The 23,609-nt window shown below is 43.5% G+C and overlaps 1 protein-coding gene across 2 annotated transcripts in view; it reads left to right on the top strand.

The window, feature by feature from the left end:
• Nucleotides 1–23,609, top strand: part of GSK3B (glycogen synthase kinase 3 beta) — a 245,572-nt gene that overhangs the window by 148,235 nt on the left and 73,728 nt on the right. For both annotated transcript variants that reach the window (XM_090057092.1, XM_090057081.1), the window contains exons 4-6: nucleotides 3,765–3,875; nucleotides 12,169–12,299; nucleotides 17,096–17,202. In XM_090057092.1, coding sequence (XP_089913218.1) covers nucleotides 3,765–3,875; nucleotides 12,169–12,299; nucleotides 17,096–17,202 — 349 coding nt within the window. The remainder of the gene's footprint in view (nucleotides 1–3,764; nucleotides 3,876–12,168; nucleotides 12,300–17,095; nucleotides 17,203–23,609) is intronic.

The following is a 23,609-nucleotide window of genomic DNA, read 5'->3' as shown; positions in this document are numbered from 1 at the left end:
CTGTGCCCTCGTTTAAGGAACCCATAGCTCCAGTATCTTTGGTGTAGTTGGTTCATTACAGCTCCAAAGAAAAGTGCATTCTGACCCTTCTATCCTCACTTCTGTGGTGCCCCCTGCTTTGGACTGTATTGCATCGCTGACAGAAAAATATGAATATATGAACTTACCTGAGTTGCTGCCTTTCTAGTGGTTCTCAACCCAGGGATCATAAATGCCCATTTGGAAGTAAGTCAGGCAGGTGTGGATAGTTTTTCTAGGACTGAAGAATAATTTAAAGCCTTCCAGATGATGTAAAGTCAGGTTGAGGTGTTAATTACTAGAAACCACTCAGCCCTGAGGTTATAGCCTTCATTTGGCAAACCTTTTCAGCGAGCTGATTCCCTCATGGCATGCACCTCTGAGTACAGGAAATTCTCTGACTTCTTAGGGAATGAGTGAGAAACAAATCTGCTTGACGAGCCTGGCTGCTTCCTACTTGTATGCAATTTTTCCAACAGAGGAAACTAGAAAACGCTCAGATTTTTCTTTGGCCCAGGTGCAGAGAAAGGATAGAGAAAAGTATTACACTTGTGCAGTGAGTGGGTGAGAATCACGTTATGGTACTGGCAAGGTGAGTTAGGTCAGAACAGTGAAGTCAGCTTTACTTGGTGAAAAAAATTGGTAACATTTTTTTGAGATGCCAGTTGCTTGTGGTTGTGTTAGGAGTGAGAATTTCCCTGCATAAAAAAATATAAATGAAAAGGCTTTGTATCTCAAGGGTGCCTTCATATTTATATGGCAAGCCACCAAAGCTCTACATGTAGAAAATTGTTCCAATTGTGAGTGTTACTCAGCGAACTGGCAAGCAAGAGGTGGTATACGGGGGGTGCCCTAGAGGGTTGTATGTCAGATAGAGCATATATTTTATACAGCTCACCATGCTGCAGTTCCTGGGGAGCAAAGGTGTGTGTGTGGGGGGGGGGGGGGTGGCATTATGTAATTCACACTGTTACAGTTGTGCTGTGCTCCTTTTGAGAACTGAGATTTGAACAGTGGAGTGGGGTCTGCTCCCTCACTGCAGAAACATAGGGATAAAAGGCAGATGGAGATCACTTTGACAGCTGAAAAAGGCTGCCAGAGCAAGAGGAAGTTGCTGGGATGGAAGGAAAAAGTGCTTGGGCAAGGAAGCAATTGGCTGGTACTGTCAGAAGGGGAGGGGGAGCAATAGTAGTGGCATTAGAAATAGTCCCCCATACAGGAGAACAGAAAGTAAAATTTGACATTAAACCAAAGTAAGGCATGAATGAAATGAAAGATTTTTAAACTAGAGTATATCATAAAGTTCTTGCAGCCTGTGGGCAGTGAATTCAACAGGCTAATTACACGTTGATTCTGCAGGTTAATTATATATTGTGTTAAAAAACTGTTGGTTCTAAATCTCCTGCCTTTTTAAATTTGTATTTAACCTCTGCTTTTTCTTGTACAATGCAAAGGTAAATAGGAATGTCAGCTTTCTTTTTTTTAATTCAGTTGTTGCTTTGTGTATACCTTTGCCACTTTTTATTTAAGGCTCTTTGATGCTGGAATTCTAAGTTCTCTGAATAAAAATAATCAATCCTGATGATAGAGTACTTTGCTGCCAGCGTGACCTTTTCATTCTCCAAGATGCAAGTATTCCATATAGTGATATAGATCTGGTTATCTATAAATAAGTACTGCAATAGTCAAAAGATATACTGAGAGGATTGCAATTTGGGTTCATGAAAATGAAGTCCCTTTCTTACTGTACAAGTGTGAGGCCCTCGTATCTAGGACAGGTAACTTGAATGTGGCACTGAATTTTATAATTATACTAGCCAACTGCCCGTCAATGATGGGGTGGGAGGACAGGGAACATCCCTCAAAAGTTCCTTCCCCTTCTCCCCCACAAATGACCCCTCTACCCCACAGTCTAGTATCCGAGATGGTGATGGTGAAAATGTTCCTATATGCAGGGTTTCTGAGGCCGTTACTCTTCAGTTCATGTTGTGTAACCACTCAGAGCTGAAATAAATGCTTCAGTAGGGAATGAACTGAGAGGTAGTTGGCACCTTTTCTGTGCTGGCACTGCAACCGGTAGAGCATAAGAGCATAGCCAGTAGCAGAGAGAATATTTTATGGGTGGTGGTGGATGAAAGGCTAATGCAAACGAATCCCTTTGCACCGTCTTGTAACAAGTCGAGAGGTTCTGGCTCTTGGGACATCCTCGAAGTCCGTGTCTTTGTTCTCAGGCAATGGCAGAGAAAAATAATCTTCCGAATCTCTGGGGGTTTTTTGAATATGCAACTAATTCTCTACATATATTTTGCACGCATCTATAAAGTATACATATAGCAGATGTCAAAGACTTCCCCATCTTTCCCTTGCTTACTGGAGGTCTCTGCTGTTTGCTCAGACAGAAGGGAGACTGCTTAAATAATTCAGAGAACTATGCAAGTAGCCCACCAGCTTGTGCACTCTAATTGGGTAATTAAGTTGCAGTGGTTTAAAGCAAGGAATATTGTGATGAAATGACTCTTGATAAATGCATGTGGAGGTTTTGCTTTCAGATTGGGAAATACTAATTAAGAAGTGTAGCCAAAGCACCCACTAGTGAGGAGAGTTGTGAAGTCCTGGGAGTTTTGCATTACACTTCAAACCAGATGAGCCCTTAGCACTGGGAAAATCTGTTGCCTTTTGCTTTATTTCTGTTTAGCAAACACAGAAACGGTTTTCTGCTTTTCGTTTGGTGCATTGTTAGTTTTTGACTAACAGAAATAGCTATTCCAGGTTGGTATAGTAGGCCTGTGCCCCACATTTTACATATTAGAATAGCAATGGTGGATGTGTGAAAATATTGTATGCCTCTTTTGGGTACACTTTACCCAAAGCAATGCTCCACTTTCCCAAGTGAACTTGGGCTCTGTATTTGAAGCGTTTCCTGTGGCATTTGTGTTCTCTTTGCAGAAATATCTTTGCAAATGGCAGGAAGAAGCAAAAATTGAGACCTGTTTTTGTGGTGTTACGAATTTTCATCCCTCTTTTGCTTCAGCTAGACACTTGGATTTAGGTTGAGAGTCTGTTCAAAATAACATTTTAAATGAACTAAAATCACATTTGAAACCTTGCTTTCAACTTACCAAATTTTATTCGATATAGGTTTTTGTACTGAGTTTTAAAAGGAAAATACAGCCCCTTTAATCTCCAATATATTTAAAAGCAGCAGAATTCTGTAACAGTGTTACTTTACTGAGTTGTTTTTCTCAGTATATTGGGTTCATTTTAACCTTTGTGTCAGTATGTAATTGCATGAGTAAAGCCTTGGAACATAGTTAGCAAGTCTTGTTAAATTAAGTGGGCTGTGAGATTGTGAGTGTGAAGATATTCCTTCAAAACCCCTATTCTGGAGCTAGGAATGGCCAAAGTGGTCATTGACCTCTTTTGTCATTTGTGTGCTAGGAAAATGCTGTGTGTTTGAAAACATGCCTAATCTGTTTGACTTTGACTTGATATGATGATAAACATAACACCTAGTGTATCAATCATTTTTAGTGTTGCACTAGTTAAAATTTGCTCACATACTGTGTTTTCCCAGTGTGGACATGCTCTTTATTTAAAAAAAAAAAAAAGGCAGGGAAAACCCCCCCCAAAACTGCACATTCTTATTCTATATAGATGCACCAAAAGCTGCCAGCTGCTTTGAATGCTATGCTTTTGTTTTCATGCATCCAACTTATTTGGCATTATTTTTCTGTGCTGTCTTTCAGAAAGATGAGGTGTACCTCAACTTGGTGCTGGACTATGTTCCTGAAACAGTATACAGAGTTGCCAGACATTATAGTCGGGCCAAACAGACACTCCCTATGATCTATGTCAAGGTAAGCAAAATGATCCAGAAATGTGGTGGTTAGATGAGGAAGGTCATCATAGACATTATGTTGTTTCTGGATACCTCTGTCCCAAAACAAAGAAGAAAGGCAAGGGGCTTGCTGCAGGTTTGTTACATGTTCCTTGAAGCTTGTGCAGCTTCAAACAAGGGAAAATTAAAGTGAATGGATAAGTGCTTTAAATTAGAAGACTGGGTAAAAACTAGAGCTGCAGAAAGAACTTTCCAACTTCCCCTCTTCCTCCCAGCCCCCATAAAAAAAGTCTGTCAAAAATTACCCACACTACTAGGAAAAACTGACAGTAGTCATGCTAGCAACCTACTTGTGTCTTTCTCTGGTGCAAACACTATGGTACAAAAGTTTGGGACTAAAAGTGGAGAGGGAGGGGGAATATTATTCTGCCAGGAGAAAGTGAGGATGACTGGCAAGGGCCAAGTAAGAAAAGTTGGGCATCTCTTTAGCAGAAATGAAAGATGAATTTTTTGCTCTTGTGCACTAAACTTGTGCGTTGGAGGTATTGCCCCAGAGGAAACTTGTTGCCTTATCAACTCTCTGGAAGGGTGGCTAGGCTAATAGAGCTGCACCAGTATGACCAAGGAAATAATTTGTAACAAGTCTTGGCACTTGTGAGAATTCCCTGTTGTACCACATAGTTTACAGACTACTGTAAAACTGACTTTTAGATGTCATCCCTAAGGATTTGCACAAGCTTAGTATCATATAATGAAATTTTGGTTACTGTGAAACATCGGATTCTCCCGTGAATCTTGTTAGTGGCTCTCCTTACACCTTGTTCCGAATGCAAGTGAAACACTAGTGCTGCCCCTTGGGTTCTTTATATAAGTTTAGCTTAGTGCCCAGAACCTGACTGATAAACATATGCTGTCTTCTGTCCTAATTACATTGAAATGGCAAGTTTGCTATATTAAAACTTTTCTAATTGTTATAATTTTTTCCCAACCTGAACTTTAAATTCTCATGCTAAACTTTGGGTGTTGATTAAAGAGCAAGTAAGCTTTTATTTCAAGACAATGAAACCTATAAAAAGAAATTATTACAAGAGGAAATTGTTCCAGCCTAATTGCACATGCATGAACTTTTAAGAGCTAAGTTTCAACACTAGCCTGTGCTGTAGTGAAGACTTGTATTCTCAGGGAAATGATGGTAACTCAGCCCCAAAGTTCTGTTGGATAAATCAGTGTATTTGGGCTGAGGTAAGAATGCTTGAAATTCTCTCTGAAGTTTCCCCAGCTATTTGGTTCTGATGTCATTAGACATTTTGAAGCATAAAGGATTTATAAATCCCCTTATTGGTGAAAACCACCCCTTGTGAGGTTTGGGTCTTTTTTAGCTACAGAGATTGTCAGCTGCTTATCAGCATCTGCTGTGAAACTGACAAGCTCTTATCAGTTTCTGGCCTCAAAATGCATCAGTTTTTTTGCACTTAGAATCTCACCACTTTTACACTCAATAGTGATGATCTTTCATGAGATTCTGCTCAAAAACGTTACCAGAGTCTCCTCCAGAGTTGACAACAGCTTGTCAGTTTTAGCCCCTCCCCTTCCCCAGAATTGACTGTCTTGTTTCCTTTCCAGTTTCGTTCTGAATTTTAGTTTCATGTCAGTTTCTGTCCTGAAATGTTGTCAATTCCAACCACAGATTTGAGGACAAGTCTTCACTTTGCCCACGAAAAAAACAACCCTTTCTCAGTTTTGCCTATGAACGAGAAGATGGTGCGTCAGTTTCTTCCCTGGAACATAATCAGTTTTGCCCAACATTTGTTTATCCCTCATCAGTTTCTCCAAAATGGACTTTTCCATCAGGTTCTGCCTCTGAGAAAGATGAACTCTCATTAATTCTGTCCCAAAATTTGTGGAAACTGTTGTAAGTTTCTGTCCTGAGATCTCATTACTTTCACATAGGATTTTGCCCTGTAACTGATTAATATATATTACCTTCTGTTTTCCAAATACGTGAATGCTAGTTTTTTGGTCCCATCCCCCAAAATGATGAGACTTTCATGGTTTGACCTCAGAAATAATCTATTCATCATCAGTACCCTGTCCTGCAATCAAATTGGTTTCATCCCTAAAGCCAATAAGCAAGCCCTTGCTAGATTTTCTACTCATATTGAGTGCCTCTATCAAGTTTTGCCCTGGAATAGATGCCTCTCATAAGATTTTTGTCCCTACGTTAATTATCTTCTTGTTTTCACTGCCAAAACTGATGATCCCTCCCTCCTTGTTAACTGATGAATTAACCCTCTTTAATTCCTCCATTTATAAATAGGTGCTTCCTTGTTGGTTTCTCAGATGCCCCAAGATGAGTCCTCACCTGCTTTGCTCCCTCCCCAATTGATCACTCTGATTAAGTTCTGAAATGTGACCACCCTTCCTGATCCTGTGCTGAAATGGTTACATTTACCTCCCAATTGATTACTTGGATAGTTTCTGCCTAAAATTGATTATCCTTGGCCTGTTTCTTCTCTGAAGACTTATCAGCAGGGATCCTGGACTTCTCTGTTTAAAAATCTCAAATTCTGTTAAAAGTCCAAAATTCTATGGTTAAAATAGACATATCAGTTGAAGACAATGCTTAATTGGTATATTTACAATTTTAAAGCAGTTTGGAAGCCTACCAGTGCCTCAATCATTGTAATAAAATAACTTTTAAATACCTATATATTTTGGCGTTTTATGTTTTTTCCATGAAAAATCAGAGTCACCACCTGCCCCCTTCACTTACCAGGATGTGGGCCCAGCTGGTTTGGGGTGCTAAGCAGCCCTGGTATGCCAGAGCCCTGCCCATGCCATTGCCCCTTACTCTTTCCAACCCCCTGCTTTGGGGAACGTCTCCCAGCTGCCCTTATCCCTGCCTCTAAGAGCATGGGCGCTGCACCCAGTGCTGCCAGCCCAGCTACGCAGCTCCCTGCCATCTGCAAAGGGCTCACCCTTGCTTCCTTTCCTCCACCCCTTCCTCCCCCTGGTGGGCCCCACCGGCAGCAACGTGGAGCCAAGCACTGCCTCAGATCCCCCCCCCGCCACAGCCCCAGTGCATGGACACCTTCCCCCAGTGCCAGCAGGCACCATAGACTTACCTGTATCCAGCTGTCAGAGGTGCTTCCACCACCCGGCCTTGCTGTATGCCTGCTACATGTGTGCACACACAGCACCCCTTGCCTCCAGTTGTCCCCCGCCCTCCTCCGGCCACTCCTCCCAGCCCCAAGCAGCTCCTTGCAGGCTGCAAGGAGAAACCCATGGTTTCCCACATTTTTTCCTGTGTTTTCTGTGGCAAACAAAAAATCTGGATCTCTGCTTATCAGTTTGGCCACCAAAAGTGAGGACCTGTCAGGAGTTTTCCTACTAGTTGAAGATCCTAAAATTGGTGACCGCTTGCCAGTTTCATTCCTGAAGTAGACCATCCCTTTTCATTTTCTGTCCTCCTTTCCTCCTGAAATTGGCAACTCTGGCAGTCTTCTCTACCCCAAAATTTGGCAACACACATTTCTGTCTGCTTGGAAACCTTGTTGGCTTTGGCTATGAAGTATAAGACTGCATCCGTGTGTGACACAGGATAAATGCTCAAGTTTTTGCTCATTTGCTTCTGTATCAGAAGTTTCCCAGTTTCATACTGTACCACCATTTAAATCTCTCCATTTTTCCCTTTGCCACCCTTCCCCCCCCCAAAATCGGTGGTTCTTCATTAGCTTTACTCCCGATATTGTCGATCCTTCATCTGTTTTCCTCCTTCCCTGAAAGTTCATGAGTTTTCCACCAAAACTGATGGCCCATTGCCACACTTTGGCCCCTGTAGCCCTGTCCCCATCTCCTCACTTTTGAGGAGTCTTAATTACTTCGGCTCCAAAATTTCCTAGCTTGTTAGTTTTGCCTTGAAATTATCCCTCTTCATCAGATTCTGGTCTTAAATGTCAGTTTCCCCCCAAAATAGATGACACTGCATCACTTTCCTTCCTGAAATTAACTCCCTCCACCCTTTGCTTCTGCCCTGAAAACTTGATCAGTTGCAAGCCACTGTTAGTGAACTGTCACCATTTTTACTCAGAAAATCAAACCCCCTTGTTATTTTGGCCCTTAAAATTGCTGACCCATTATCTATTTTCACTCCCAAAATGGACCATCATTCATTAATTTCTGCCATTAAGCATGATCTGTCCTCCCCCACCCTGCCCAAATGGACATCTAGAGAGATTGATTGACCCTTCATCCAGTTCTGCTGTGAAAGATCAATTCTGTGCCCAAACAAGCCACGCTCTTTCCCATGACATTTTTGGCCCCACACGGTGGATGACCTGATTCCCTCTTTGAGTTTCAGCTCACTGCGTGTACATCAGTGTTTCTTCCTGTAATATAAGACAACACTTCAGTTCTGGCCCCCCGAATTGGTGACCTGTTGTTTATTTCTGCACTGAATACTCACTACCGTTACCTATTTTGCTTCTTAAACAGATAACCAGCATACGTCTCTGAAATCTTTCCAATTTTGATACTGAAGTTTTTGGTAAATTGTCAGTCGTCCCTGAAACTAATGACAGGTTACCATTGACACCTCTGAAATTGATGAGCTTTTTCAGTTTCTGTCCTGCAATCTCATCTGTTTTGCCCCTGAAAGTGGCAGGTATTTGCCAGTGTTGCCCTAGAAATTGATGACCCTTCCTCAGTTTCTGTCCTAAAATTTCATGTTTCACTGCTGAAATTGATGACTCCTCAACAAGCTTTGCCCTTGAAAGAGACAGAACATTGTCAGTTTCAGCCCTGAAATTTACAACCCTTTTCAGTTTCCACCTTAAAAATCTCATTAATTGTTGCCCCTGTGAAATTAGTGACCCATCAGTGGATCCTGACACTAATTCTTGTCAGTTTGTCCCTAACATTGATGAACTGTTGTGAAGGTGAAATTTACCTCTAAACTGACAGGCCTTTGTCAGTTTCTTTGCCTGAACTCCTGTCCCTTTTGCCCTGAAATTGGTAACCCTTTATCAGTTTTTTATTCCAAAATCTACCCAGTCTTGCCTCTAAGTTATACAGAACTGTTATCAGTTTTTCTCTGAGAGTTGAAGAATCTCATCAGTTTTGCTACCAAAGTGCATCAGCATCTACCCTGGAAATTGACAGTCTCCTTCCAGGCTTCACCCCCAGATTTAATGACCTATCAGTCTGTGCCCTGAACTCAATGATCCATCATCAGTTTCTGACTTGATATTTCCCCACTTTTGCCCTGAAATTGTGACACTTTGCTAGGTTTGCCCCCACAATATCAACAGTTTCTGTCTCTGAATTTTACAAGCTTTTAACAGTTTTTCGCTCTGAAACCTCTTTGGTTTCATTCCCCAAATTGATGATCTTCCCTGGAGAAACTTGTCAGTTTCAGCCCCCCAAATTGATGAGCCTCTATTGTTTTCATTTACAAAATGACAATTTTAAAACTATTTAAGCCCTGAAGTCTTTGTCAGCTTTGTCCCATTCTACCTGTTTTGATGATGCTTTTGATCTCTTAGCAGTTCTGGTCTTGAAATTCACAATATCTTGTCCATCTCATTCCTAAAATCCCTCATTGGTCATTATTTTCATTCCTTAAATTGACGATTTCTTCAGATTTATTTTTGAAATATTGCTGGTTTTAGATATTCCATCTGGTCCATTTTTTTTTCCCATGGATCACATCAGTTACTGTTCCCAAACTGGCCATTTCTCATCTGTTTGTAAATATTTTCCATTTCAGCTCTAAAAATCAATTCTCTCTCTAATCTGTTTTGGCCTTAAAATCAACTTTCACTAAAATTTGTAATACTGTCTGTTCTAGCCCTACTGGATAATCCCATCATTACAACTGCTAGTATGAACTGCCAAATTTGGAAGGTTTTATTCTTCCCCTCTCTTAGCAGGCAAATAGCTTGCGCAGCGCACAGTAAATAGTTATAGACAGAGAATGGGGCATGGGCATAGGAAGGAATCACTGGGGAGGAGGAGATGGAGACTTTAAAACCTTCTCCGTCTTAGGTTTTGACCGCCAAAAATTGGGCTTGTCACAGAGCCTGAAAACAAAAAGATAAAATAGCCCAGTTTCTGGCAGAGGGGTTTTTTTTTGGTTTTTTTTTTTTTTGGATGTCCAAATTGCTAGCCCAGTGAATGATCACTGCTAAATTGAAAAAATGTCCACTGCCATACCAGCCTCTGCTTTTTTATTCTGCACCTTCCCAGAAATGGCTGCTTCCATCTTGGATCAAGGAGTCTTATACATTTATCAGCAAGTATAAACATTCTTCTGTGTGCTGATGGCAACTAAAAATATTTAAAAGCCATGGAATTCAAATAGAACCTTGACAGCAGCACTGTCTGCACCCTTCTACTTTTTTTCCCCCCCTTACAGTGACGTTTTCAGTCAGTATGCCAAGTTCCATCCATGCAGATTTTGAGGATTTTTGTAAAGTACTGTTCCTGATTTAAACTTTCTGGAATTGCCTTATTTTTAAACTGCCACGGATCATTGGGATGCATGCATGTAGGAAGAAACGAGCAGTATCTCTTGTTCCTGCCATACTCAGTCAGAGGTGTCAGTTTGGTGCATGTGATTCATTGCTGTTGTATCAGTTTTGGCATCACTGAGTGAAGCAGTGGAAGGCAGGAGGAGGCTGGTTACAGAAGAGGAAACTTCAGTTTGCAAATATTGTAATGCCTTGATCATTTCTAATGAATAATAAACTTCAGGATGCATACAAGGTTGTTTAATGGTGTCCAAATGAAATATTTCTCCAAAAATTGCCTGCATGGAGTTGATACTTACAGCATCCCCTTTGGGTGTTCCTGCCCAAAGCAGCAGAAGTACTGTGGGATGCTTATGGCATAGAATAGTGTCTCTTCCCTTCCTTAGTCTTTCAGTGGCCCAGTGCTGCTGCTCGGTAAGCTGACTTTTGACAGAAACATGTTGGCACTCACACTATGCATATGAGCCAGCAGCGTGCCCTTGTTACCAAGGAAGCACTAACAGCATACTGGGCTGCATTGGTAGGAGTGTTGCCAGCAGATCAAGAGAAGTGATTCTTTCCCTCTATTCAGCAGTGGTGAGGCCACATCTGGAGTACTGCTTCCAGTTTTGGGATCCCCCACTACAGAAAAGATGTGGGCAAATTGGAGAGTCCAGCGGAGGGCAATGAAAATGATTCGGGGGCAGGGGCACATGATTTAGGATGAGGGAACTGGGCTTATTTAGTCTGTAGAAGAGAAGACTGAGGGGATTTGATAGCTGCCTTTAACTACCTGAAGGAGAGTTCCAAAGGGGATGGAGCTGGACTGTGCTCAGTGGTGACAGATGTCAGAACACGGAGCAATAGTCTCAAAATATAATAAGGGAAGTTTAGGGTAGATATTAAGAAACTTTTCTCACAAGGAGGGTAGTAAAACACTGGAACAGGTTACCCAGAGAGGTAGTGGAATCTCCATCTTTGGAGGTTTTTTAAGATCCGGGTAGACAAAACTTTGGCTGGGGTGATCTAGTTGGGGGTAGTCCTGCTTTGAGCAGGGGGCTGGACTAGATGACATCCTGAGGTCCCCTTCCAGCCCTCATTTTCTATGATTCTGTAATTCTATGATACTGCAGTGCTTATTCCACAGTACTTAGCACCACTACTGGGAAGCAAAAACTTTGGGGCTATTTTGAAACATTGAAGCTCACTGGTCCATCTGAATGTGTTTGTTTGGAAGAGCATCCCAGGCAGGACAACCAGCTGAGGCTTCCAGTTCTAGTAAATTGGCTAGGGTGGTTGTGGTATTGACACCATATAGCAACCTCTGGGTTCTAATCAAGTTTGTGGTGATGCCCTTTCCATGTATGATAGGTAGGATTGGAAAATCCTAAAACTGAAGTACTTTTCCATACTGTGTTGTTTCTAAAACTGCTTTCATTCTTTGTAGAGTTAGCTCTGATTGCTGAACTACTGTCACTGAATTTTTCTTTAGGAATAAAAGATTTAAAGGAGTAAGAAATACACAATAAATTAACTGACTTTAACAGATAGAAGCGTTGGGGTTGTGTGGGAGGGAATTAATGTAGGTCAGCTCCTGTGTCTTATCCACCTTGAACATACTGCTTTAAATTCTGTCTTGTTATTTTATGTACTATAAAAAAAAAAAATCAGTAAATTGCAGAATTGGCTGTGGTTTTCTTTATAGGGTTGTTAGTATGATAATCTCACCTGCCATCCACCCCCTCTTGTTTTTGTGATTAGGAAATTGTACATATTATATAACATGTCTGTTTTGTGTTTCAGTTGTACATGTATCAGCTGTTCCGGAGTTTAGCCTATATCCATTCCTTTGGAATCTGCCATCGGGATATAAAACCACAGAACCTCTTGCTGGACCCTGATACAGCTGTTCTAAAACTCTGTGACTTTGGAAGGTAAATTCGTCTCTTTATGTTCCAAATGTGTTTAAAATTCTCTTCCAAAACTTTATAATCTCCATTTTTTAGCTATTATAAAAATAATTTACAGAGGAAAAAGTGTTGCAAGAAGTTTCAGAAAGTAGTAGACTTCACAAGACCAAAACCAGGAATTGTGCAGATATACAAATACATTTTTTTTCCTATATGAAAAACAATGAAGCTAGAGAAGAACAGGTAGGGACAGATTTGATTACTGAGTGATGGTTGGTGTAGCATAGTGCTATAAAGTACCCCCTGCATCTGTCTCATTTGCACATGTGTATACCAGCCCCCATAAAATGTTGAACACCTCAGCAGAAGACAGGAGTTTATCAGACATTTTTGTGGTACATATCTGAATCCATATCTAACATGGCACATGGTTTTCTTTATCTGTGGAGTAGAACTATCACTAGGTACCTTGTATCAGTTAAAAAGCTAACCAGCCATTTCTTGACTCGAGCAAGATTGTTTAACATAGCAATTCTGAAAATCAAAGCAGGATCGGAAAGCTGCTTCCTTTCTGGTGGAGTCCTTTCCTGAGAACGCCCTAGAACTTTAGATGACCAAAATAAGTTGGAGGGTATTGTGAGAGGTCACCAGAGTGGCTATCACTGAAGTAGCTTGACTATAGTAAGCTGGACTATCAGAGGGTGATCCATACCTTTACATGTGGTATTCAGGAATCCTCTGCATTTGGAACAGGAAACTTAAAATAAAGCAAATGACTCTACAGTTTGAAATACGGGTTAATACAAAGAAGCAATTTTCTTGTAAACTTTTAACTGATATTTAGTTCTGTATGATGCCCAATGGGAACATTTAAGGATTCTAGATAAGGTAAATGTGGAGGTGAGGGACCCAAAAATGCTGGGAGTGGGATGCTTGTCAGTGTAGTTGAGCAAGAAATGTGTTTGCTTCCATAGTGCCAGATCTCCAGCTCTTGATTCTGCAGTGCTTTTTTAATGATGACAATCCAACCCGAAAAGGTTATTCATAAGACATGAACTTCTCTTTAAAACAGTATGTGATTCTAACTCCAAAGCAGAAAACAATGGTGAACTTCAAGGCAAATCTAGGGAAATGCTGTTTTTAAAATTGAAGTTATCCAAGTCTGTTTATTAGATCCTACCCAAAACTAACCAATAATTGTAATTTAATAGCAAAATACTCTAGAACCATGCAGGTAAAGTCAGTACATTGGTTCTGGGCTAACAGACATCCCTGAAGTGCATGCTAGCCTAAGGTTAACTGTGAGGAGTGTTCATATAGCAAGAAGTTTCTAGAAGAGACATGAAACAATCAGTACAGGGAGAACTGAGGGATGGGTTGGCAGGGAGAAAGAAAATACAAAAAGTCAAAACTCTAGAATGCCATCTATGATGAGTATGCAAATGTCACTATTCAATAAAATGTTTCAGACTTCACTAAAATCCATTTTCAGGAGATAAAGTTTCTACGTACAAAATTATTTCAAATCCCCATTATCTCAAAATATAAATGTTTGGTCTCATCCATGTAAGGATGGTTATAGAGACACCATACTGGTAATACTAGTTTGGTATACAGCCATGTGAGATGATCCATTTTTGGATCTGAGTTCGTCTCACTACTGCTTGGTTTGACTTATGGTTGTGCTGTGCAAAAAGATGCTGGAGACAGTTCAGCTGTGTTCATTTGTAATCAGAGATGTGGGTTTTCTGGAAAATTTGGATTTGAAAAGTGCTCTAAATCGAGCACGATCTGACTTATTTGACTTATATTTAGTAAACAAAACTAAAAAGTATCCCCATGTTAATTGTATGTCCCAATAGCTACAAGTATTTGAACTGAAATATTTGATTAGGAAAAGAATTAAACACAACGCACTTAATGTGGTTTAAATGTTATATTCAAACCAATTCAAAGCTTTATGTGGAAAGAAATTATTTTTATTGGAATACTTGTAAAAATGTAAAGACAATACACAATACCCTGTATTTCCCTAACATTGTTTTTTTAAATTTAAGAAAATAAACAAAGCTGCTGAAAACTTGAAACACATATCATGCACACCCAAAGAACTCTGCATGATATGCCATGGTTGTCCATTCATCTGCTTTTACTGAGGTCACTGCGGCACCTCCAGTTTCACTGTCATTATCTGTAGAATCATTTGCACTACTTATTAGTTCCATTTCAGAATCAGATTGAAGCAAATTGTTACTAGTTGATTTTATGAAATAGTGACTTTTTACAAATAGAAAACTTTCCACGGTAAAATAAAACATTGGAAAATTTTGTAATCGTTTCAGCTGAGTGTTGTAAATTATCTAAAATGTTGTTTTGCAAAGTGTTGGGTCTTCAAGCAGCAACTTCACTTCCTTATCCCTTAAAATCTTATCGAGCTATATAAGCTGACGTAGTAAGTATAACATAGGGTAGGGGTGTTCATCTTCTCACAATGCAGTTGAACCTTCCTAAATTCCTTTTGGTTTGGTCTGGTGGGGATGGTTTCCTCAGGTGACAGCTGTCACCGCTGAGGCAGTTCTGTAGAAGATTGGGACATTGTAGCAGGCATTGTGCTGTGTAGGCTGAGTGCTAGTGCAGAATTCTGTTTCCTTTTGTGCATGTACATGGATGGCAACTTTCTAGCTGCATAGGTAGTGCTTTTGGCACTTATGCAAAGGTAGTGAGTCTGTCCTATGGGTGTGTAAATGCATGAACGTATACTTCAGGCAACACACTGGCTAGGGGCAGGTATTCTGTTACAGGCTTACTCCCATTCTGGACATGTAAATGCATACAAGTCAAACACACATCTTGTCAGAAACCCATAATTAGCAGTGCTTCTTCCCCCCCCCCCCCGCAGTATTTTAATCCCAGTAGCTCTGTGTGGTTAGCGCACTTGCCCAGGAAACAGGAGAGCCAGGCCACCTTTGCCTAGAAGAAGTTTAAACCTCTCTCTGATTTCCCACCATATAACACAACCCCCACTGTGTAACAGGTCAGACATTATCCTGCTCCTCTCTGGCATTATTTTGAAGCTGAGCCACTGCCCCATATATTTTAATAGTCATTGGATAAGAAGGATTGAGGGGAATGCGGAGTGGAAGTTTCTGCCCCCTCAGGAGCAAAGGGTCCAGGACCTGCACCATCCCAGAGAAGCAGCCTGTCACTGAGATGCACCCAACAGCTTGTTCTTATCTTCCTGGCTCCACATATATCCATCTCTTGAATGCTCAGGGGGCGCAGCTTAAAAATAGGAGGCCTCCTTTCCTCCTCTTCTCCCCTCAGACGTAGGCCCTTGACGAACATTAAAACAATGGTGCATTTTGGATCAGAGGAGAAGAATTTTGTGTTTCATCCCAAATATCATTCATCCTGCAATGCCAGATCTGCATGCCACAACGTGCAGTGTTTGGGAAGGGGCATAAAATTCCTCTGGTCCCAATCATGCAATGGCTGGGATCAACATGAAACCTGGGGCTGTCCCCTGCCTGATCCTGGGTATTGGGAAGGGGTGTCTTTGTCCTGGACCCTGGACTTGTCCCCAGCCCAGTCCTGTGAATGGGGGAGGGCTGCGTCCTTGTCTTGGATCAAGTTGGGAGAGGCCCTGAGTCTCTATCTGGGCCCCAGGGAAGCTCTGGATCTGGGGCGAATGCTACACATTCAGTTTAAGGCGCAGTACACACCAGGCACAAAAATATTCTACATTAAACGTGGAGCATTTTTGTGTGTGGTTTGCCATTTTATTAGGCCATCAATTGCTGAACATGTGGCACTTCCATATTATGTTACAATTTATGTGTATGTACTTTTGTGTTCACAATGTAGAGGCAGAACCAAAAATACCCTGGTACGCAGCTAGAAAACTGCCATTTAGGCATACACAGGTAAACAGAATTCTACCCTTAATGCTAAAAAGGGCAGAGCCCAGCCTGGTGCCTACTCTCTCCAAGCACCCTTCTTTCTCACCATATCCCTCTTATTGTGTATTGGGCCTTCTGAAGGAAGCAGAGGGATTCTGGTACGAGTAAATAAAGGAGGTATTTGGGTTTTGTTTAGTGAGGAGAAGGGGCTTTTAAAAACTAAAACAGAGACATTTGAAGGATTCATATCTACCTTACCTTTTACCTTCTGACTAAATTAGAAGGGGCTATAGTCCCTCTCAGGGAGTATAAATGTGTCCCTAAATCAGGGTCATCTGGCCCACAAGGGGTTATTGTGAAGCCCACAGCTCCTGCCCAGCTGCTGCTCCTGCCCATTGTACCTGCTGCAGTGGTGGCGGGGTTTCTGGGCAGAGCAGCATAGCAGGAGGAGCCTGGTAAGCATGCTGCCTGTCTGCATGGCAGTGCTGAACGGGAGGCTTATGCTGCCCACACCACAGGGAGTGCAGGTTATCACTGCCCACATGGTGGCGAGATGGGTCTTGCACAATGGGGTTCCCAGGGAACCCATCTGGCATGTGCCCCCCCCAACAGCTGCTCTTAAGTTGGACAGTCCTATGCTAAATAAACCTTTATACCCAGCAAATTTGTTTTGTATATGCTGCTGGCAGTGAAGGCTCTGGACCTGTTTTTCTGCTGGATTGTACTCAGAATATCTTTGACATGTCCACTGTGACCTCATGAGGTAGCTGTTTGATGGATTAACACTAAATAGAGTTTGTATTTTACATCTGTGTGGTAGAAAACAAGATTCTGGAGTTTGGAAATGAGCGAGAAACAGAAATAAGATGGAAAGCTTGCCTGTGCTGTCACTGAAAGTTATCTATTTTGCTTCCTCCTTAGTGCAAAACAGCTGGTTCGTGGAGAGCCTAATGTCTCTTACATCTGCTCTCGGTACTACAGGGCACCAGAGTTGATCTTTGGAGCCACCGATTATACCTCCAGTATAGGTACGTATGAATACCTTTGAGTGTATTGAACTGTCCATATTGATTGTACAGCTTTTGATCACTTCTTGACAATGCTGTACATCTGTTCTGTCCTCAAACAGCTTAGAAATATGACCTGGTTGTGGGTTGGGCATAATCCCTGCATGAAAACCATCTGACTTCATTTTTATCAAGATTTTCTAGCATCTGGACTTCAACTTCAGAGTGGGTTGGGTCAGTCAGGGTTATTCTGTTTAAACTTAAACATCAAACACATTCCTAAGTAGGGACCAGAACAGCCACCTCCCTGCTGGGCTCCCTCCCCAGGCCCCGGGGGAGGCACACCTGCGCCACTGGTTAGCGAGGATTTAGTTAGGGAGCTTCTGGAGGGGTTGGACGTATTCAGGTCAGCCGGTCCGGATGATCTCCACCCTAGAGTTCTAAAGGAACTGGCCGAGGTCATTGCAAGTCCCCTGGCACGGCTTTACGAGCACTCGTGGTGTTCTGGTGAGGTACCGGAGGACTGGAAGAGGGCCAACGTGGTTCCCATCTTCAAAAAAGGCAGGAAGGAGGACCCGGGAAACTAGGCCAGTTAGTCTTACCTCGAGCCTAGGCAAGCTGTTTGAGAAAATTATGCTGGCACACATCCAGGAGGGGCCAGCGGGGGACTGCATGCTTAGGGGCAACCAGCACGGGTTCATCAGTGGCAGGTCCTGTCAGACCAACCTGGTGGCCTTTTACGATCAGATCACCAGATCATTAGATGCAGGGGTAGTAGTGGATATAGTCTTCCTGGACTTCCGGAAGGCTTTCAACACTGTCTCTCACCCCGTTCTCATTAAGAAACTGGGGGGCTGTGGTGTAGACACCCACACAGTCAAATGGCCGCACCCAGAGAGTGGTGGTGGATGGGTCCTTCTCAACCTGGAAGGATGTGGGCAGTGGGGTTCCGCAGGGCTCGGTCCTCGGGCCCGCATTGTTCAACATCTTCATCAGCAATTTGGACGAGGGGGTAAAAAGCACCCTGTTCAAATTTGCTGATGACACTAAGATGTGGGGGGACATGGGCACACTGGAAGGATGAAACAGGCTACAATCAGACCTAGACAGGTTACAAGGGTGGGCGGATGAGAACAGGATGGGTTTCAACACGGACAAGTGCAAGGTGATGCACCTTGGGAGGAACAATCGGCACCATACCTACAGGTTAGGGAACTCCCCTCTTGTCAGCGCGGAGGCGGAAAAGGATCTTGGGGTCATCATTGACTCCAAGATGAACATGGGCCGGCAGTGTGGGGAGGCAGTCAGGAAGGCCAGCCGCACCTTGTCATGCATCCACAGATGCATCTCGAGCAGGTCCAGAGAGGTGATCCTCCCCCTCTATGCGGCACTGGTCAGACCGCAGTTGGAGTACTCCGTCCAGTTCTGGGCGCCACACTTCAAGAGGGATGTCGACAGCATGGAGAGGGTCCAGAGGAGGGCCACTTGTATGATCAGGGGACAACAGGGCAGGCCCTACGAGGAGAGGCTACGGGACCTGAACCTGTTCAGCCTCCAAAAGAGAAGGCTGAGGGGGGATCTAGTGGCCTGTTATAAACTAGTCAAGGGGGATCAGCAGGCATTGGGGGAGTCACTGTTTCCCCGAGCACCGCCAGGAGTGACCAGGAATAACGGTCACAAGCTGGCAGAGGGTAGGTTTAGGTTAGATATCAGGAGGCGCTACTTCACTGTCAGGGCGGCTAGGGCCTGGAACCAACTTCCAAGAGAAGTGGTGCAGGCTCCTACCTTGGGAGTTTTTAAGAGGAGGTTAGATGAACATCTTGCTGGGGTTGTTTGACCTCAGTATTCTTTTCTGCCATGGCAGGGGGTCAGACTAGATGATCTGCTCAGGTCCCTTCCGACCCTAGAAACTATGAAACTATGAAACATTGTTTTCCAGCTCTCCAAATAGTTTCCCTGCATAGCTTGAGAGTAGGCACAGGAGATTTCTAACTAAGGCATTTTTGATAGTTTAAAACAACCATTAAACTAGGAATTTAGAAGTGGCACCTCAAATACTGCTCTTGGTATGCTGCAAAAGAGAGAGAGAGAAAAGTACACGTGCACATACGTGCACACGCACATAATTTTCCAGCTTTTTGTTTCCTTGACTTGTGTTAATTGTTTTTAATAGGAATACAAAAGGAATTGAGTGGTTGCTCTTAGCAGTCTCTTGACAAAACTATAGGCAGGATTTGCATACTTTGTGGGATGTTTAACTATGAAAACGATTAATATAGTCCATTCTGTAGCCTCTGGTGTTTATTTAGCTATTAAATTTGGCTTATTTTGTGCTGCCTTCATACTTATTGTTTTAATTTATTTAATAGATTATGCACAGCTACATCCTAGACTTGTTAGGGAAACTGGAGGTTTTGGAATGGGTAGGGTCACTTGGGGCTGCTTGTACCTTTGGTGAAATAGGAGGTGCAGGAGCTGAAACTGTATAATATTGGAAATTTCTGTAGTTCCTAAATTGTAGTTCCTAAATTGAAGACTACAGCGAGACCCCATATGCAGGCCCATATTAGGGGGAATCAGATCTCAGGTTTCGTGCTTTCTCATCTAGTACGACATCTGGCTCAACTGCTTATGAGTTTTTAACTTTGCTTACAGGCCTCATCTAGACTAGGAAAAAAGTGTGTTTTTAAAAGTATTAGCATATTTTAGCAAGTTTCTAAATACTGCTTAGTGCAGGCGGGATTTAGCAGTGTTTTAGTAAATTCAGAAATGCTAGGAAGCCATGGGCAAGTCAGGGAAGAGAGACTGTAAGTGACTGTAATGCAGGGGCAGGGAATTATTTTGGGCAGAGGGCCACTTACTGAGTTTTGGCAAGCTGTTGAGGGCTGCATAGGTAGCCCTGCCCCCTGGTTGCCATATTGGGACTGGAAGTCCCACCCCTGACCTTTGCCACCAGAAGTCCCTCCCCTTTTCCTCCAGAATTACTCCTTTCAGCAAGGGGTTTTGCCAGTTCTGAACTAGAAAAATACCAATTTATATTTTAAATAACATTCATTAATTTCACTTCAAAAATATTTTTGTCCTGATTTACATGTGTTTGTGTAGTGTACATGGAGGTGATTGCGCAATAGCTTAAGTTTTACTCTTGTATATTGTGGGGGGGGCATAGGTGTGTGGGTGGATGGGGGGGTGTATGTGGTGGTGTGGGATTTGTGAGGGGGTAGATAGGTGGGGTGCAGGTGGGTGTGGGTTTTGTGGAGGGCTATGAGTGTGGGGGGGAGGGTAGCTGGGGAGGGTTGTGACTTGTGTAGAGTGGGGAGGGTTTATCCAAAGCCTGCTTCCTGTGGCAAGCAGAGCCCCCGTCAGTACTCCTGCAAGCCCGGGTTCCATGCATTCCTGGCCCTGGCACAGGCCCCGTGCACCCACTCGCTACCACTGCTGCCCTTCTGCTACTTCTCACCACCCCCGCCACTTCAGCGCTATGTCCCAACGCTGCAGCTGGGAACCATATGATGCCGGAGTGCGGTGTGTGGGGAAATGGCTGCAGCTGGGGGAAGGGGCAGTGAGCAGGTGCACAGAGCACAGTGAGCACAGGTCCCATGTGGGTGCACTGGGTGCAGCGCCGGCGGGGCCCAGAGCAGGACAGTAGGAATATGGGACCTGGGCTGTGCTGCTGAAGCAGGGAGAGGAGGGAGTCAGCCCAGGCTCCATGCTCCTGTTCTGGTGCACCTGCAGGCCCCACACTCCCACCCGGCTGTCACTGCAGTCCGTGCACCTGCTCACTGCACCTTCCCCCTGCTTGTCACAGGCATTTCCTTGCCTGCTGCGCACAAGCATCATGTGGTTCCTAGCAGCAGTGCTAGGACCGCAGGAGCCAGCCCTGCTGGCCTCAAGATCTGGGGCCATTGCCCACAGTCTTCCCCTCCCCTCCTTCTTATCTGTATTTCCCTTGGTGCTAGGAAGTAGGAACAGTCCCAGGCCAGAAGCCTCCAGCAGCCCCTGCTAGGCAAAGGCTTCTGACTGGGGCTTAGGGTGGGGGGTTGAAGGGGGGCAGGGCTGGACTGGACTCGCCGCAGCAACTGTTTAGTTCTGACTCTGGCTCCCCATGGATCCTACTGCCCCTTCTCCTGTCATCTTTGACAGGCAGCCAGGGGCAGATTAATATTAATTTTCTAAATTTTTTAGGGGCCCCACGGGCTGGATAGAATGGCCTGTTGACTGGCTTTGGCCTGTGGGTTATATTTTGCCTGCCCCTGCTATAACCAGTTGATACGTTCAGCCTGTGCTTACTAAGTGGTGGTCAGAAACATACTTTAAGTATGGTAACAATTACTAATGCATAGAAAACATTTCCTGGTCTGGGTGAAACACAGATGCTTCAGCTGTCTTTGCAGCCTCTGGTGCATGCCCAGGAAGTGTCACAGAGAGAAGTCCTATCTACCCGTGCTTATTTTGTGCATGCCTGAGCCTGCAAATTAGGCATGCGTCAGCAGACAGTACAGGCATGCTTCTAAATGGCCTTGAGTGCATGCCCCCAGCTCTTCACTTCTGCAGAACCTGAGTGCAGTGCTGCAGCGCCACCAAGACCAGACTGTCTTTATAGTTAAGGGTGCAAAACATATCTCGTTCCTCCAGCTCTCTTTCCACATGACAAGGCTTTTTCTAAACAATCACAGGTCAGATGTAGGAATGTTTTTTCAGTTCCTCTTTTTCTGATGCATGTGAAGTATTACAGTACTTCCTGGCATAGGTAGAAACCCATAACCATGGAAGCTGGGACAGAATGTGGAGTTCAGTCTGCCATCAGTATAGTTTTTAACTGTCAGCTTAATGTTGTATTAAAGCCAGTAAAATAGGTCAATAGCTCATAGCCAGAACATGTTAAAAGAATATTTTTTTCGAAAGTTATCCCTGAGGCATCAGCTGTTTGTGAGCTATAGTAGTACCATGGGGCTGTAATATAGTAACCATGAGACCCACTCCAAGGCCAGATGTGCATTTCAAACCACCGCTGCAGTGCTGCATGTGAATCAGTGCATGAATGGCATGTGCTGCCAGGAGCTGGAGGGGGGGGCACCCGCAGATGCTGCTGGTGGGCTGGCAAGCAGCAATTCAAGGGGTGCCTTTTTGCAGGGGGTGCACATGCACCTACCTGCACCCCCTACGCATCACCCCTGAATCAGTGCATGAAGACCCAGATGTACAGTGACTCTGCAGTGGCATGGAAGTAACTGACCAGCTGGAGTACATCATACTCCTTTCAGTTATTAGTTATGTTCTGTCCTGTAACCAACAAATTTTTTGAGCCTGGCCGTCTTCAGTATAGTTTGCAGACTACATGCTAATTACCGACTGCATCATTCTAACTGACAGAAAGGGGAGAAAAATGAACTGCCCCTACCCTCAAATAATTTCCTCAGGGTGCCCGACTTAAAGGGGGGTTTATGGAACTACAATATAAAATTACTGCCACAGAGTCTCAAGGTGCCCAGGTGACCACACACAGTCTCGCCCATCCAGTGGTCACCTTTATCTTCTCTGCCTACCAAAGGAACACTCCTGTGTTCTTTGCTGCTTGTTCTTGCGTGGTAGAACCCAAGTCATTTGTATTGGGGTGGTTTCCAAGTCAGTGACTTCACAGTGGGATGTGGTATGAAGAACAAGCCACACAGCAAAAGCCACAGCAAACAACATCAAGAGAGACTGCCTCCCACTCAGTTGAATGCCTCAGCAGTCCCATACAGCTGTTTGCTGTGGTTGTATATATACCTCTGGTTGGTTTTCAAACACTCCTCTTCACTGGGTGGGGGAAGTGGAAGGGAGCTAATGAATTTGAGTTCTCCTGTACTGGAAGCTCCTGTTGGCTGTGACAGCTTCAATTTCATACAGGACTCTAGACATTAATGGTATTTTATAATACATGTTGGTGCTCATCGTTACTACAGTTAGCTGCATTCATCAGACCTGAGTACAGTATTTAAATAATGAGCTGGACAGTAATATCTACTCCTTAAAATTATTGTAGTTGCTGACATAGCTAAAAACTTAAGAAACGGGCTGATAATGGGAGCACTATTATCATCTGATTAAGAACTGTGATCCTGCATCTGCTGCTGCTTCTATTAGAAGTTTTTTAACTCCTGAGACTCAGGTCCTAAAGTCAGTGAGAGTTAGACCTCTAAACAGCTTTGAGGAGCTGGGCCAGAGCTTGAGCCAGCTGTGAATGTTTGATTTCTCCAGGCACATTATTAATACTCTGCGACTGTGGCAGCCAGCAGGGTTTTCCCTCTACCAGCAGCTTTTCTGGAAACGGTTGTCTTTGCTTAAGCAGTTAACAAGAATTCTATTTTCTTTTCTTGTGCATTGTAGAGTAGATCTCAGCTACATGCATGCAGGTGTCTTTCTAGGCCTCTTTCTGCATGGCTGTC

The sequence above is a fragment of the Crocodylus siamensis genome, chromosome 1 (genome assembly GCF_052110815.1).
Source record: "Crocodylus siamensis isolate JL-2025a chromosome 1, ASM5211081v1, whole genome shotgun sequence".
NCBI classification, from domain to species: domain Eukaryota; kingdom Metazoa; phylum Chordata; order Crocodylia; family Crocodylidae; genus Crocodylus; species Crocodylus siamensis.
The sequence above is the reverse complement of the archived record's forward strand: the minus strand, read 5'-3'. Positions and strand labels throughout refer to the sequence as shown.